At 46.9% G+C, this 17,894-nt stretch overlaps 1 protein-coding gene across 1 annotated transcript; it reads right to left on the reverse strand.

Annotated features, from left to right (window-relative positions):
* Positions 1-15,219: 15,219 nt before the first annotated feature.
* Positions 15,220-16,550, reverse strand: LOC146171602 (uncharacterized). The gene is made up of 2 exons (XM_084586458.1): positions 16,538-16,550; positions 15,220-15,920 (listed from the first exon to the last, which is right to left on the reverse strand). Exons 1-2 carry the CDS (start codon positions 16,548-16,550, stop codon positions 15,220-15,222), a joined length of 714 nt encoding a protein of 237 aa, XP_084442584.1.
* Between the last annotated feature and the right edge of the window lie 1,344 nt (positions 16,551-17,894).

Below are 17,894 nucleotides of genomic sequence, written 5' to 3' on the forward strand. Positions count from 1 at the left end.
AAGTTGCGGCTTGATAGCAAACTAAAACAGCAACAGATAAAAGAACGCGGATAATCAACGTTACTTAGTATAAAAGCTCAGAGCCTGGGTTACGGTGATCTTACTTGTGGCGCACGCCAAGGGTGAGTATAGTAAATAATTTACCATTATTTGCAAGCTTGACTACCCACATGATCGACGTTTCATACACGTTTGCATTCGTTTAATTCGTCATCTCGACTTCTGCACGACGTTCAAATATTGTCATCTTGGCTTTCTTGCCTGCTATGCACTTTTCTAAACTTGTTTTGCTCTTCTATATTTGTTATTATTGTGACTTATGTGAAAAGCTATGTTTTAAATGATGTAGGAAGCCTCATAAATATTTTTTTCTACAGCCTTTTCCTGTCTATGCGCGAGAGAAGAAATAATTTTTCCATAGCCGGCTGTTCGCCGTTATTGTTCAAAGGCCCGATTGTCTAAACAAAAATCAAGTGAGCAGAGAAATACTCTGTATAACATCACCATGTGTCCGCTCGTGGCCAAGGCATGTTTATTTTGACGTTTTGAGCTTTTTCACTTATTCAAAAACTGAAGCCATCATTGCACCTTGCTGATGTTGTCTTCGATACAAAGTGAATTTAATGTCACTGGTTTTATAATGTATTACTACTTACACGAGAAAACGGTGACCGATTGATTATTTATGTAGCCAGAATAGAGCATCGCAGGTTCATAAATTCAATTTCCGCAAAATTAGACAAGATTCCACGCTACTGCACTGAATGATTGCACATAAGTACTTACTACACTCGCACACGGGCAAGCAGAAGACGCTCACACGAAACCGAACCCAAATTAAAAAACAATCCCGGCGAGTTAGATTGTTACTAAAACTACGATGGTGTATCGTTCGCAACGTTCAGTCGTATTAACAGAAGCTAGAGAGCCTTCACCTTGTAACTTTTTTCGTGCATCATTTTTAACGGATCACTTTTAACATTTAACTGGAGGAGCAGAGCTACGGGTCTTAAGCAATGTACAGGGTTGTCTACTTCTAGCTATAACGCGATCACTGCTTACAAAGCAACATTGCGTCATATGCAGCAGCATATCGAAGCAAAGCGATACGAAGTTAGAGGGACCCGGAGGTGGTACTTCACATGAACTACCACTTAGCGTGATTGCGTGACTGGGGGTGACACAATAGCGCTTTGAAAGCGGTTATCGTGTTATAGCTAGAAGTGGATCGCATGATTTGCTGATGACATTGCCTTGCTAAGTAACTCGGGGGATGAACTTCAAATAATGATTGATGACCTAGACAGGAAATGTAGAAAGGTAGGCTTTAAAATCAATATGCAGAAGACTAAGGTAATGTTCAATAGCCTCGGGAAGGAACAGCAGTTTACGTTAGGTAGCGAAGCACTGGAAGTAGTAGGCGAATATGTCTACTTAGGATACGTAGTAACCGCAGATCCGAACCATGAAAAGGAAATAACAAGAAGAATAAGATTGGGATGGAGCGCATTTGGTAAGCACTCGTAGATTATGACTAGCAGCTTACCTGTATCTTTCAAGAGGAAAATATGCAACAGTTGCATCTTTCCTGTACTCACCTATGGGGCTGAAACGTTGAGGCTAACCAAGAGAGTTCTACTTAAGTTCAGGACAACTCAGAGGGCTATGGAACGAAAAATGGTTGGGATTTAAGAGATAGGAAGCGTGCAGAGTGGGTCAGAGAAATAACTCCAGTTACTGACATTCTAATGGAAATTACGAAGAAGAAATGGGCTTGGGCAGGACATGTAGTCCGAAGAGAGGATAATTGATGGTCGCTTAGGGTAACAAACTGGATTCCAAGGGAAGGAAAGCGTAGCAGGGGTCGGCAGAAAGTTAGGTAGGCAAATGAGGTTAAGAAGTTCACAGGGGTCAAGTGGATGTAGCTAGCACAGAACCGGGTTATTTGGAGAAATATGGGAGAGGCTGGATGAAGCAGGCTACCCGCCCCCATTAATATTGGCTGTTTCTGAAATGTTGCTTCAGAAAGTGAAGAGACAAAATGTTGAAAGAAACCCGGAAGTACGAAGGAAGCCTATGCCAGTTATTCCTTACATCCATAAAGTTTCCCATGGCATCAAAAAAGTTGCAAGTAAATTTCAGGTTCAAGTTGTGTTTTCTGCGCCTTCAAAACTTTCTAAGCTTTGCTCAATGAATAAGCCAGATAAACGACCGGTTTGCGCTATTAAACATCAAAATAAGTTCACCAAATGTAAGTCAAGAGTTGTGTATCAGATTCCTTTGAGCTGTGGTTTGGTCTACATAGGGCAAACCGGTCGTTGTTTCAATGAGCGTGCCAGTGAACATATGCGGAATGTTCGCAATCAGCATGGAAGCTTCCTAGCAGACCACTGCAAAGCCTGCCAAGGGTGTCGTCCGGAACTAGAAAAGGCGATTTTTTTGAAATCTGGTAGAGATAAAGTTGAGCGAGAAGTAGTAGAGGCTTATTTCATCAAGAAAGTAGGAAGTTCGTGCGTTAGCAAGCCGTCCATTTCAATCAGCGACTCTGAGGTGGCTTTTCTTGAAGGATTCCTGTAGATTTTATACTTTGGTTTTATTTATTCTTGATAGGTGTTGTCGGTTGTTTTCGTTTTACGTTGACGATGAGGTGAATCCCTTAGCTTTTAAACTTCTTTGCACGTTCTTTCCGAGTTTCTGTTGGTCATTTTTGTTTCCATTGTCACCTGTTCAAGCCTTCTCGTGCATCTTTTTTTCGGCGTTTCTGTTGGTCTTTCTGATAATCTTTGTCACCTGTTTTTGTTATTGCGGTCGAAGGGAGGATTACAAACATGTGCCGTTTCGTTTTTTATCTACAAACATGTTTATTTTCTGTGTTTGTACACTCCGATAATCTTAGGACTCTTTCGAACAGGTTGCTTTATATATTTTTGGACAGCGTGCTTTACTGTGATGAATTGCTATTATTTGTTTACTGGCTGATTACACTGTGAGGTTTTCTTGTCTGTGACCAATACCGCCGGTGATCTGAGTGCTCCACGTGGATGACTTTGTGATAGGCCTTTGTGATACGGTTTGGATGTTTCATAAATATGAAAGGGTTTGAGCGAATAAACATCAGTTGAAAGTTGGCGCCTGTCCTGTTATTTTGGTGTTCCTTCCTTGTCCTCGTCGCTTTCGCGCCGTCTTCATAATCCACTTCAACCATGAACCAACCAGCCCAAAGCAAAGTACTATCTGAGGTTGTTGATACGTTTTCCAGCAATCTTCACTCCAGCTGAAGACTCGTCCAGACCGGCCTTCCTCATGATGCACTCTGCATATAGGTTAAATAGGCAGGGCGACAGTATGCAGCCTTGCCTCACTCCTTTCTCAATCGGAAACCAATCAGTAAGACCATGCCCAGTTGTGACTGTGGCCTCTTGTCCTTCATACAGGTTCCTGAGGAGAAAGATGAGGTGAACTGGAACTCCCATCTTTTGGAGAGCTTGCCACAATCTGCTGTGATCTACGCAGTCAAACGCTTTCGCATAATCAGTAAAGTAGAAGTAGATGGGTTTCTGGAACTCTATTGCTTTTTCCATGATTCAGCGAAGGTTGGCAATTTGGTCTCTAGTTCCTCTGCCCTTGCGAAACCCAGCTTGCACGTCTGGAAGCTCCCGATCCACATACCCCTGCAGCCTACCTTGGAGATTTTCAACACCACCTTGCTAGCATGCGAAATAAGCGCGATCGTGCGGTAGTTGGAACAATCTTTGGCACTGCCTTTCTTTGGAATGGGGATGTAAACTGGCCTCCTCCAATCCTGTGGCCACTGCAGGGTTGTCCAAATCTTCTGACATAATGTATGCAGAATGTTACACAGCGTCATAGTTGAGGTTTTGAAGCACCTCAGCTGGAATGCCATCAATTCCGCTAGCTTTGTTCTTAGCAAGGCTGGCTAAGGCCCATTCAACTTCACTCTTCAGGATGTCCGGCTCGAGATCAGTAATCACAATCGTCTTATTTTGGGTTTGCACATTCGGGTCCTTCTTGTACAGGTCTTCTGTGTATTCCTGCCACCTCTTCTTTATCTCTTAGGCTTCAGTGAGGTCCTTGCCTCATTTGTCCTTTATCACGCCCAGCTTAGCCCAGAAGCTTCCTTTGATATTGTTACGACGTTTATTTACACAGATGGTAGGATACGCTGGAGATTAGCACACTACAGCGGACAGACCCAGCTTCCTCGTCCTCTTCTCCTTATTCCGCCAAACCTTATCTTCCTTCAATAAGGACCGCGGGAAGTGCGTGACACTGCCCCCTTCGCAGACGATGCCCGCCGGGCGAGTCAAGGTTCGTCACGTTGATGGAAGGGCTTCATGCGGGCCACGTGGACTACTTGAGTCTTCCGAGAACGACGTCCTTGGGTGGTCACGCGAGAGACTACAAAGTTTACTGTGCTGAGGCGTTCCAATACAACGAAAGGGCCAGTATAGTGGTGCAACAGTTTCTGGCACAAGCCACGCTTACGCAACGGCGTCCAAAGCCACACCAAGTCACCAGGGACATAATTAACATCTTGATGCCGCTTGTCGTAGCGTTGCTTGTAGCGTTCCTGGGAGGCTAGAGTGCGAATTCTAGCAAGTCGACGAGCTTCTTCAGCCAAAGAGAGAGTTTGCGCTAGTGAAGTTTCAGCAGGGAGTGAGAAAGGCAGAAACGTGTCCAAAGTGCTTCGTGGAGCTCGTGCATAGAGAAGAAAAAACGGACTGTAGCCTGTCGTTTCGTGCTTAGCAGTGTTAAATGCATATGTTATAAACGGAAGGACTTCATCCCAGTTTTTGTGGCGGGAGTCGACATACATTGCGAGCATGTTGCTAAGCGTCCGATTGGTGCGTTCGGTAAGACCGTTTGTTTGTGGGTGGTAAGGAGTTGAATGGCGAAAATGGGATGAGCAGAGGCGAAGAAGTTCTTCTACAACTTCTGCCGTAAACTGTCGGCCACGATCGCTTATTAACACACGAGGAGGCCCATGTCGAAGAATGATGGACCGTAGGAGGAACGCCGAGACATCAGAAGCAGTGGCTGACGGTATAGCAGCAGTTTCACAGTACCGCGTAAGATAGTCTACGCACACTATGACCCAGCGGTTTCCGTTGGAGGAACGGGGAAACGGTCCTAGAAGATCAATTCCCGCCTGTTCGAATGGGGTTCGTGGTGGCGTTATAGGCTGAAGATGACCCGGCGGTGAGCAGGTTGGGTGCTTGAAACGCTGGCACTGGAGGCAGCTGGCCACATAACGTTGAGTAGTTTGGCGCATCTTCGGCCAATAAAAACGTTCCTTAGTCCTGTGCAATGTTCTTGCGAAACCCAAGTGTCCAGCTGTGGCATCGTCGTGCATTACCCGAAGAACCTGACACCTAAGACTTGTAGGAACTACCAGAAGAAGCCGCGCACCTACTGACGAGTAGTTCTTCCTGTATAGTACACCGTCACGAATGCAGAATGAGGTCGTAGGGTTCCGGGAACTTGCTGCCTCAAAAAGCGGTGCCAACTCGTTGTCGTGCCGCTGCGCAATCTTGAATTCACCAACATCGGGGAAACTTGTAGAGATAGCAGCTATATATTCATCCAAGACCTCATTGTCGCAATCAGTAGTTTCAAGTGGCAACCGTGACAAGCAGTCAGCATCACCGTGCTTACGACCACTCTTAAAAGACACAGTAAAATTGAATTCTTGAAGGCGCAAAGCCCACCGCGCAAGGCGTCCACAGGGGTCACGAAGGTTTACAAGCCAACATAAGGAATGATGGTCCGTCACAATTTTAAATGCACATCCATAAAGATATGACCTAAACCGTTGCACACCGAATACAACAGCTAAGCATTCCTGTTCAGTTACAGTGTAATTACGCTCAGCCTTGCTCAAAGAACGGCTTGCATACGCAACGACATGTTCATCGCCCTTGTGGCGCTGTATGAGCACAGCACCAATTCCAACTGCGCTGGCGTCAGTGTGAAGTTCTGTTGGAGCTGATGGACAGAAGTGGCGTAGTACTGGTCCTGATGTCAAAATAAACTTTAACTGACGAAAGGCGGAGTCACAATCGGCAGTCCACTTGAAAGGCACATCTTTTTGCAGAAGACAAGTAAGGGAATATGCTAGATCAGCAAACTTCGGAACAAAACGCCGAAAATAGGAGCAAAGCCCCAAAAAACTCCTGAGCTGTTTTAACGATTTCGGCGGTTTAAAACAAGTGACAGCTTCGATCTTTTTCGGATCAGGCCTGATTCCATCCTTGTCTATAAGATGTCCAAGTACCACAGTCTGGCGTTCTCCAAAACGACATTTCTTGGAATTGAGTACCAGACCAGCTTTCTCGATACACTCCAAGACAATCTCTAATCGACTGTTGTGTTCATGAAAAGTTGTCCCGAATATCACTACATCGTCCAAATAACACATACAAATGTGCCACTTCAGCCCGCGCAAAACTGTATCCATGAATCTTTAGAACGTGGCTGGAGCGTTACATAATCCAAACGGCATCACATTAAATTCATACAGCCCGTCTGGGGTGATGAATGCCGTCTTTTCTTTATCTTCCGGGTGCATGGGGATCTGCCAATAGCCTGATCGCAGGTCAACTGAGGAAAAATAGGAGGCGGAATGTAAGCAATCAATGGCGTCGTCTATACGTGGCAGGGGATACACGTCCTTCTTGGTAACAGTATTCAAACGTCGATGATCAACACAAAATCGCCATGTGCCATCTTTCTTTTTGACTAGAATCACAGGGGCAGCCCACGGACTAGACGATTCCTGAATGATGCCCTTATGCAGCATGTCACGAACTTGTTCTTCGATTGTTTGGCGCTCTGATGGGGATACACGATAAGGCTTCTGGCGGATTGGATCAGCAGTTCCTGTATTGATTCGGTGCTGAGTACGGGACATGGGAATCCGTGGTGGCGAGTCCCGAGAGAAATCGAAAGCCGCAGTATGTTTCGCCAGAACTTCCACTAAACTGTGACGGTCACTTGTTGGCAGGGATTTGTTAATCATGGCAAGAAATTTTGTCTCATCTTCTTCTGAGCATGCGGTAGGCTGGGAATTGTCTGTGCTGATCACGGCCACTGATTTAAAAGTGTCTTCGTCAAAGTTGGCAAGTTTTAGACCACGTGGTAATACAACAGGTTCGTTAGAGCAGTTAGTCGTCCACAAAGAAGAATGGCCATTCATGACTGAGATGATGCAGCGGGGAATCAGAATACTTTTCTTCGCACAGTTGAGGGTGAGTGGTTCAACCACAGCGTCGAACGCATCACTGGCACAGCTGGAACTAACAACTCGTATAAACTGTGCGGACATTGCAGGAATGACTATGTCTTCCAAAACCGAAAGCGTGCTAGGATGGGTCCGCGAATTTTCACGCAAAGCAGATTCAATTCGAGTGCTCACAGAAATGTCTCCATTGCGAAAGTCGAGAGTGGCCCCACATTGCTCCAGAAAATCGAGTCCAAGAATTACGTCATGCGGTGATCGAGTAAGTACTGCGAATTCAGTTCGGAATGTGTGGCTGGCGATAACAAGATTCACGGAACAGACTCCAAGTGGGTTAAGCGGTTCGCCACCAACACCACATAATGTTGTCGTACTATCCCAAGCAAACATAATTTTACGACCAAGGCAGTTTTTAAAAGCGAGACTTATAATAGAAATAGTGGCACCTGTGTCCAACAACGCCATAGCACGTACACCGTCCACAAACACTTCAATTCGGTTCTTTAACATCGAAACGGGCAGAGGTATGGGTAAGCTAGAATCATTTGCGACCTCACCTCCATCGGCCGCACTCACTAGTTTCCCGGAGGTGGCGAACTTCGTCGGGGAGAAGGGGATTGTCGTAGGCGCCGAGATGGTGGTGTCAGGCTACGGTCAGAGGCCGGTGATTCGTTTCGGTTCAGCACCATTCTGCGTTCTTGTCGGCTAGCTGTTGATCTGTACTCATTCCGGCCAGGTGTTCTTCTATATGAATCATCATTTTCAGCAGGAAGTCTTGTACGAGAGTTCACCCACTGTCGGCGATACTGCTGGTACGGACGACGGTTGCGGCAAAAGCGGGAAATGTGGCCGATCATCCCACAGGCATAACACACTGGCGGCTCACGTTCATTCGATGAATAAGGTTCGTCGTCGCTTGTATTAAACGTTTCATGCTCTGGATGTGGTCGACGAGGAGGACGAGAGTGCTCGCTGTTTTAGGCGTTGATGTTGAGAGGCTGGGTGTTCGGGCGATGAGCAGCAGAGCATCGGGTATCCGAAGGAGACGTAGCAGAGGGATCATAACAGGTAGAAGATGGGCTGTCAGACGAAGAGGTGCTCCTGTAGACGGGTGTGACGTGGCCCCCAATACCTTGATGCCTCCGAAGCTCTTCGCGGACGATCTGGCGAATTTTATCTGCCAGGCTTGTCGTTTCAGACACATCCACACTAGCGACAGTTGTCACATTAGGCAGCCGACCAAACTTCGGAATGATACGGCGTCGCTTCAAAGATTCAAACGTGCGGCAGTGTCGTGTTACATCAGCGGTGGTATTCAAATCCTCCTTGCAGATAAGAAAGTTGTACACGTCTTGCGCTATTCCTTTGAGATGACCCACTCTGTCTTCCTCAGTCACCCGAGCACCAACTATTCTGCACAGCTTGAGGACTTCTTCTATGTAAGTTGTGCAGGTCTCCCCCGGTACTTGCGCTCGTTGAGCCAGAGTCTGTTTGGCACTTTTTTTTCGAGCATCGGCATCACCAAATCCCGCTCTCATTTCTTCCATGAAGCAATCCCAGGTGGTAAGAGATGCTTCATGATTGTCAAACCATGTTAGCGCAGTTTCTTCAAGAAAAAATACCGCATTCGCCAACTTGGTAGTCGCATCCCAGCGGTTGTATTTGCTCACCCGATTGTAGTGGGTGAGCCAGTCATCCACGTCTTCCCCGGGCTTGCCATAGAAGTGCCGGGGTTCCCGATAAGGCTGTGCGGTGGTCGGATGAGCTGCTGGCGTGTGCTGCGTTGAACCATCTGCTTGCGCCATCTCCGTCCGAAGGGGGGGGTAGCCCAGCAATTCTTCTGCTCCGGCGAAGTAGGAGAGGTTCCGTGGTGATCTGTACCCCGCAAACTCCACCACACTTGTTACGACGTTTATTTACACAGATGGTAGGATACGCTGGAGATTAGCACACTACAGCGGACAGACCCAGCTTCCTCGTCCTCTTCTCCTTATTCCGCCAAACCTCATCTTCCTTCAATAAGGACCGCGGGAAGTGCGTGACAATATCTTTGATTGCCTTATACAGAGCTCTTGTGTTCCTTAATTGGCTGTTGTCCTCAACTGCTTGGCACTGTATGTTCAGGAAGGCATTCTTATCTCTCCTTGTTAGTCTCTGAAAATCCGCATTCAGAACCTTGTATCTTTCTCGTTCCCCCATAACATTTGCCATCCTCCTTTCCTCAGCTATTTGCAAAGCCTCTTCAGATAACCAGTTTGCTTTCTTACATTTCTTTTGCTTTGGAACTACCTTAGTAGCAACTTCTTGTATTATATCACGAACATCAGTCCACATCCCTTCGGGCTCTCTGTCTTCTAGATCTAATTCTTGAAATCGATTCCTCACTTCCACAGCATATTCTATTGGAATTTGATCCAGGTCGTACCTGAAAGACCTTCTAGTTTTCTGCGTTTTCCCCAATCGAAGCTTCATTTTGGCAACAAGAAGCTCATGATCGGTGCCACAATCGGCCCCAGGCCTTGTTTTTACTGCTTGTATAGCGCTTCTCCGTCTCTGCCGGCAAAGAATATAATCGATCTGATTCCTGTACAGACCGTCCGGCGAAGTCCATGTGTACAGGCGCCTCTTGTGCTGTTGAAAATGAGTATTCGCTATGGTCAGGTTGTTTTCTTGACAAAACTCTACAAGCCTCCGCCCAGCTGCATTTGGCTCGCCAAGACCGAACTTGCCTATAATTTCGGTTATTTTTTCACTCCCGACCTTAGCATTCCAGTCTCCTATGAGCGTCCTTTTGGCTTTAGCCCAGCCGCTTTATTCGTCCTGGAGCTACTAGGAATCGCCCTTCGTTCATCCCCAGTAACATGTGCGACGCCTTCCAACCTGGGGGGCTGATCGTCCGGCGCCATATCATTAATGGTATTGTGACTGCCCATAGGGTTTTCTTGGCAGGAAATACTGGAGTGGGTTGCCATTACCTTTTCCAGTGAATCGCATTTTGTCAGAACTCTCTGCCGTGACCTGTCTATCTTGGGTGGCCCTACACAGCAGAGCTCACGACTTCATCGAGTTTCGCAAGCCCCTCCGCCACGACAAGGCAGTGATCCATGAAGGGGTGTCTTTCATTAGTATGAAGTTATGTGTAATGCGTGTCTGTGTCCTCTGCGAAGGTGGCCTAAAATCTCTTCCGTAAACCGCTCCTCCTGCCTGAATTAATTCCATTTTCCCAACATGGGTTTCACTTCGTGAAGTTTATTATTTACAGCATTATTCCAAGTAGACTACCATTTATCGTTGAGTTTCGAATTTAATAACTTCATGCAATCTTTGAAGGGTATACTTTCTTTCTTGGTCCGTTTATTTCGACCCTGAGCAGCTCATAAATCGTCCGGGGAATACTGCGCTACTTGATAAACAGGGGGCAAGTGAAAGCCAACACACGAATGAAGCGCAAATTGTGCTTCATTCGTGTGTTGGCTTTCACTTGTCTCCTTGTTTATCAAGTAGCGCAGTATTCCTCAGTATGATCAACCAACTGGCCCCCGTGTTTGCTGGCATACATCTGCTATTTCATTGTCCAACATGACGGGGGCGCAGCGCATTTGCTGGCAAATGGCGATTTTATTCTTGAGTGTGACATCTCCAAGCGACTGCATTTGTGGGATTAAGAGCTGTGAGGACGCTAAAGGAATCTGCATATCTAATACTGTTTGCAATGTTCTCATTTATTTTTTTTTCTACGGCGACCGAAATGGCATAACATCGAGCAGTAAAAATGGATGTAAACTCTGGGAGTCTTACTATTTTCTCCCGTCCTCCTCGTACTACTGAGCTCCCAACGTAATCAGCTATCATTGAAGAGTCAGTATAAATCCCGATAAAGTTACTGTAATGTTCTTGCAGTTATAGAAATCAATAAATAAATCTGTTGAAGGCGTTTGTGTTTTACGGAACTATGGTCTTACAGAAGTGATCTGGGCAAAGTAGACCGAGGACCCTTTCTCGACCCCAAAGAGCCGTGAGTGGTCTACCCACGAATGGACTTTAGGCACGCCAGTTGTAAAAGAGCGAGCATGGTCTCCGAGAAGTTGACACACAAACATTCTCAAAACATTGTAGTTCCAACTACGAGCTAACGACTGCTTACAAGGTTACCGCTAATAGGATCAAGTTCCGCACTTCCACACCCGGAGACACGAAAGAAAATGACGTGATAAAAGAGCTCATGCCTGAGCAGCACGCAAGGAACGGTGCAGAGACAAAAAAAGCACAACAAAACTTGGCCTGGCTACAAACCTCGCGACGACACACGTGCACAGAAAAACAAAAAGTGACCACAAAGCTGCACACTATGGTGCATCGTTGCGGGGGGCTTGATCTGCCGCATCTATAAAAAACAATGAGGTAGTGCTGTTCTCCAGATGCCTTAGTTTAGGTATTTTGAAAAATTCTTGGGTAAAATTTATTTCTCTCTGTCACATAAAAGCCTTCAGTAATGGGACGGGCAGTTTTGCAACAGCTTTTTACCGACTTTTCTCCAGTGCAAGTGCGCAACCTCATATTGAGGTATGGTCCAATGGCTCGTGATGTCAGATTCCTGCCTCTACACAAGACTCGTCTATGAATCCGTATAATCAATAATATTAAACCTGCAATTGTGTGTTTTCGAACTAAAATCAGTTCACCCGAATTTACCTGGCGAGATGTATTAGATAATCAAATCAAGAACGTGCATGGTACAGTTCCTTTTCTCAGACCGATTTATCTTAGATATTACAAAATAAAAGATCGACAAAGGCAAGCAACCAGTATTACCACCGGGAGCCATATTTCATAAGCCTCAATTTTCAATTTAATTTCGCCCGCCGGTCGTCAGCATGTGGACAGCAGTAGATGCAAGCAGGGAGCGTCCTATCACAGTAGTCACAAAAGTCATCAAAATCAAGAATTACACCATATAGGGAATGTGAAAGCAATATGCATGAATACCATTCTGCCTGAAGACTCAAGTGTTAGAGAGCACATTATTCAGCTCACCCGCGTAATTGCTGAGGCCGCTGAAACCCAACCAGTAAACGATGCATCATTAGCTGGGCATATGTAGCAATAAAGGAACAAAACTAAGGTTTTCAGACGCAGCGAAGTGACACCGCTGTTGCTATCAACAGTTGGCAGCGCGAATCTCTGCTATGTGTATAGATTAACACTGATCGGGACATAAGCAAGGTGCGATGGCGCTGCTGTCACCAGGCCGATCAGGACATGAAAAGAAGGCTTCATCATCATCATCATCAGCCTGAGTATACCCACTGCAGGGCTGAAGAAGGTAGTCATGATGACGTCAAATGACGTCACGCATACTTTCACTTTGGCGCTAATTATAAACAAGTTTTTTTTTTCAATCCACCGCGTTGCATTGACGAGCCGGCATCTTTTGAAGGTTGTTGCCTTTCAGCGCGCGCCAACCTTTGCCAACTAAAAGAACTCGAGTTTCTGTTGTTTACGCCCTTCTTTATAAGCAGTTGCTCCTGCACAATGAAAGTGGTTGGCGAAGGTGGCGGCATAGAAAGGCAGCAACACTTCCAAATAGAGACCACGCATGCAAATTCATAATACAAATACTGCTGCAAGTCATGCAAGTACTTTGGCCATTTACTTTGTCCCTCAGCACAGTAAGGTGTGATCCACAATCACTAGCGCAACAGGATAGTCGTGCCCAGTTCGCAGCATGATTGTACCAAGTGAACAATTATGCTTTTCATATTCATAGTTTATTGCATCAACCAATAAAATACAGCAACAAATCACAGCAATAAAAATGCATGTCGCAGGCAGCACAAACAGTAGCGCTGTTTAAGCGGGGTAATCATCTCAATGATCACAGCCGAGGCATGGAAATGGCTTGAAGTGCTTGCCACGAAACATCAAATAAGAAACATGCATGTACAGAAAACAAAGCTAGGACAGCTGCAATTGAAATAAAAATGGAGATGAAAGTAGGTGCATCAAAACATACGTGGAGCATAGAGCTCTGGGATTACTGTTCACATTTAAACTCGGCAGAAAGTATACAGCAGTATTCAAGGCAATTTCAAGGTTACACTAGTCCAGACAGCTTTAGCATCAACAAACGTAATAACGTTTTTTTCTTAATTAAGAATGTCTTAATAAAATACCTTACCTCATTCACAAGCGAAGTTATCAAAATGTCTATTCTTTTTGTGTTGATTGATACTTTTTAATTTGTAGTAGTATAATTTCTTAATCTGAGTGATTGGCCCGCCGACCTGTGGCTATACTACGGTACCGCTGAACCGATTTTGGGCCCAGCCTTCGCCACCATTCTACTTCCGCCATGGATGTCGTGCCGTGAAGACTGCTGTAGCGGAGGCGGCATACGGAACATTCAGCATCCTCCCCGCCGAGCGAGCGCTAGCTGATTAATTTCCTGCTTCCAACTTGTTCAAAAGTTGAATTAGTCGTCTTACTTAGTGCCACCTGTAAACGGATCATGCAAGATCGCGTTCTTCTATCTCGCCCAGGAAACATCTCCTGGAGCAAACATTTCTGCGCTTGTTGGTTTTCGGGTGCGTTGAGCGGGGCTCAAGTCGATCCTTTTTCCGATCACAGTTGTGAACAAAGCGTCGCATCCAAGCTGTGACTCACTGTAGGCGATTAAGATTGCTAAAGTGCGTAATGTCTGTCACCGGCAGAGGAGCCGGTTCGACCACATGGCTGACCGCTAGCTTTTTACTTTTCCTTTCATCGTGGGCTCTCTCGGTCGAAATATCAGCCGTTGCGCTAGGCCAGGTTGTTGGGGACCCCTCAATCAATTTGGGCCCTTTCCACCATTTTTCACACCTCTTGAGCGCTTCCGGAGAAATTCCCCGAGTTAGGATGTCTGCTAGGTTTCCCATTCCTGGCCAGTGTCTCCAGTCGCTTGGGTTTGTTTTCTCTTGGATCTCTCCGGCTCTGTTGGCTACAAAAGGTTTCCACTGAACGGCTGATCCCTTTACCCAGTATAGAGCAATCATGGAATCGGTCCACAGTGGGACCTTGTCGATATTCAGTGCTAAGGATTCCTTGAGGTATGCGACCATTCGAGCGCCTATCAAGGCACCGAGAAGCTCTAGCCGTGGTAGGAATAGCGTCTTGAGCGATGCCACACGAGTTTTGGCCATGACAAGGGAAACCGTTGTTTTCTTGTAGCTCTCCCATCTCAGGTATACAACTACTCCATGTGCTTGGGAGCTTGCGTCCGTGAATATGTGAAGTTCGGTTTTGCTGTTTGGTTGCTTATCATACCGACGAGGGATGGAAATATCACTGAGATTATTCACTGAATCGATCCAGTTTCCCCATTTCTCACTCACACTTAGCGGCAGTGGCTCATCCCAGTCAAACCCAAGTACCCAAAGCTCTTGAAACAGCATTTTCGCTGTTATCGTCACTGGGCTCAGGAGACCGAATGGATCGAAGATTTTCGCTGAGGCTTGGAGCACGAAGCGATTAGTGTTCCTGTTGACAGAAAGAAGCTCCAGCGCCGTTTACAGGGAATACTTCAGCTTTGCGTTTGCTCTGTCCCACTCGAGCCCCGACACTTGCCATGGCTGAAGTCGTCGTCGCAGTGTCAGCGCAGGCATTTCCAACGCCGTCAGTATCGAACCGTTGTTGTAGGAGTTCGTTGTTGGAACTCCACTTTAGCAGTTTCTTTGCTGCTGAACTCGTTATTTGCTTTGCCTCCTCATAAAATTTCGTCGCCTCTTCCGTGTTGCTGACTCCGGTTTCAAATCGTCGACGTATAAGCAGCTTCTTAAGATTTGTGCTGAGTGAGAGAGGTCCTCAGAGAGGTTAGCCAGGTGATGTCGTGTGGTGGCAGCCAACATAAATGAACTACTTGTGGCGCCAAAAGGCACTCTTGTCATGCGCCAGACCCATATATCACCCTCTGATGAGCCCTCACATCACGCAGATGAATACCAGAGGAATCGCAGTGCGTCGCGGTCCTCACTTTTGATGCCAATCTGAAGAAAGGCCTTCTCGATGCCGGCTGTCAATGCAATTTTGTGGCGTCTAAGGTTCAGAATAAGCCGCAGCAGGTTGGGGTTTAGGTTCGGGCTGGTGCTGAGGTCATCGTTAAGTGACAAGCAGTCTTGTGCTTTCGAAGATGCATCGACAGCTATGCGAACTTTGATGGTAGAGCTTTCTGAACGAAAAACAGCACGATCAGGCATATAATAGACTCGAGACGAGGTGCTGTCGATTTCGTCGGCTGGAGCCTTTTCAGCAAAGCCTTTGTCTAGGTAGTCACGAATGGCTGCATCATAGACCATTAGCTTGCTCTTGTTGGGTCTCAGACGCTGCATCAACCTGGCCACGCATTCTCTTGCTACAACTTTGTTGCTGGCTAGCCCTTGGTCAAGTGCCTTCCACGGGAGGCTCGCCTCGTATCGCCCATCGGTCAAAGTCCGAGAACGAATGAAGCCTTCTCTCACCTGCTGTTCCTCGCTTCCCAGTAGGCAGCTGCTTGAGGAGATACCGAGGCTCTCCAGCTCCCAGAACACTCGAAGCTCGTCTGATAGGCTGGCGTTCTTGTCACAGATGCTGGTGCTCAGAACGGCAACGGTGGAACACGACACACGTGAAGCTGACAGTGGTATCGGCCCTTGCAAGGTCCAGCCAAAGTCAATCTTGAGCGCAACCAAGACCCCTTGCGTTTTCTTTACTTTTGCATGCACAACAGTTCAATAATAAACAGAGCCTATTAGAATTTCGATGCCTTGTGTGAATAGGCGAGTTGGTGAGATGGTGACATCCGATAATTTCAAATCAGCCACCCGACTAATCTCGACAGCGTTTTCTGGAAGCAGCAGTTGGTCGGAGCAGATTTCTTCAATTTCGAGGGCTTCGATGCTGTGCTCCTTGCGGTCGTACTGGCTTCGTAGCCGGAGCTTCACTCGGCGTCGTTTTTTCTTCGTAACGTTGGTCGAGCCGCCGAAAGAGTAAATTGTCACTTCCTCTTCACTGGTCACCTCAAGATTCATTATTCGCAAGAGTTTCTCTTTTATAAACGATCGTTGACTGCCTCCGTCAAACAGACAGCGAGCGAGGCGTTTTATTTTCGGTCCATCGACCCACAGCAGCGCCGTCTGCAGCAGCACGGCGTTTTTATTGCTGTTGCTAAGAGACGCTGTTGAGTGCAACCCAGTAACGGTCTCGCCCTCAGCGTTCGGTGCCGGTGGATCACAAAGCGAGGTGATGTGTCGTCGGCCACCCTCTTACGCCCTTTCGTCATGTGCCCTTTTTTCGCGCATCGGTGGCACCTCCTTTCGTTTCGCAGTTCTCTTTTCTTCTCATCCATTGACATCGGAGCATTGCAATCGGCCACCTCATGCCTCTCTGAAGCGCAGAAAGGGCATCTTTCCTTTCTCAATTTGGCACCCACTTGGAGGCTGGCCGGTGAGCCTTTGCCGTAGACGCTGTTGGGACACCGATCACGCGTGGTCAGGCCGCGTTTGCTGAGGAGCGTTCGTGCTTCCTCCGTGTACCTTTTCCCTACTCTCCGCTTCCAGACGAACTGATTGCAGAATGGCTTGGAGACTCAAGCTGTTGAGCACGTCTTTGTCTGCACTGTGAGCTTTATGGTACTCAACAGCCCATTAGGCCGGCAATACCCGAAGCGAAGCCACGTGCAGCATCGCACCATAGCTGTCCGATTTGACACCTAAAGTTTCAAGTCCTGCAATGTTTCGGTGAACATGATCGTGGAGGCGTCGCAGCGCGTTCACGTCACTGAGAGCTCTAACCTGGGGAAGGTTTACCAGCTGCGTAAGGTGTTCTTGCACGAGTACGTCCTGACGCCCGAAACGCTCTTGGAGTGTCTTTACAGCATAGTCGTAATTCTTCTCCGTCGCTTGGACGCTGGTCAAAGATGCCGCCGCGTTTCCTGTCAACGCTGTCCGCAGGTACACGAACTTATATATGTTGATCAAGCCGTTATTCTCGTGGACTGCTTGCCGGAATTGTTGCCAGAACGGTTGCCAGCCGAGCTTGTTGCTGCTGAATTTCTGAAGCTCCAGCTTAGCAATCTAAGTTGTCCCGAACGGGCAGCAGATGAGCCGGACGCGGTTTCTTCTGCATTCAGTGTGCTTGTTGCACAGTTAGAATTTATTTCACTGAAATGCCGAGGCTTTGTCCGCATTCGTGTCATGAGAGCTTGGCACTGACGAACACCTTTGTATTCTTCCGCGAGGCCTTCTTCACACACATGCGGCTCAATCAAGACATCTGTTTCAAATCTCTTGAAACAATGTCTAACTCGTCTGATATTTCCGCGAGGAGCTGTTGCTGGGGGCCGAAGTCGTCCGCTGTCGTTAGTCGCTCGACCTCCTTGTTGAGTCGGTTCAGTTCGGCGCGCGTAACTTCTCTCTTTGTTTGGAGACGCTCCAGCGCTGTCGTCCGTGCAGTTGGAACGCTGTTTTTAAGTTGCCTTTGTTCTTCGCTTACTCCCGGTTTCGGCACCAAAAAAATATGTTCGTTATTCAATGACGTTAGGGAGAACATTAGAACAACAACAACGTAACTTTTAATGGTCCAAACTACACTCACTATGACACTGGTCGGAGAGCGTCTCAATGTA

Source organism: Amblyomma maculatum, unplaced genomic scaffold (assembly GCF_055883805.1).
Source record: "Amblyomma maculatum isolate TAMU_Amacu unplaced genomic scaffold, ASM5588380v1 scaffold_19, whole genome shotgun sequence".
Classification (NCBI taxonomy): domain Eukaryota; kingdom Metazoa; phylum Arthropoda; class Arachnida; order Ixodida; family Ixodidae; genus Amblyomma; species Amblyomma maculatum.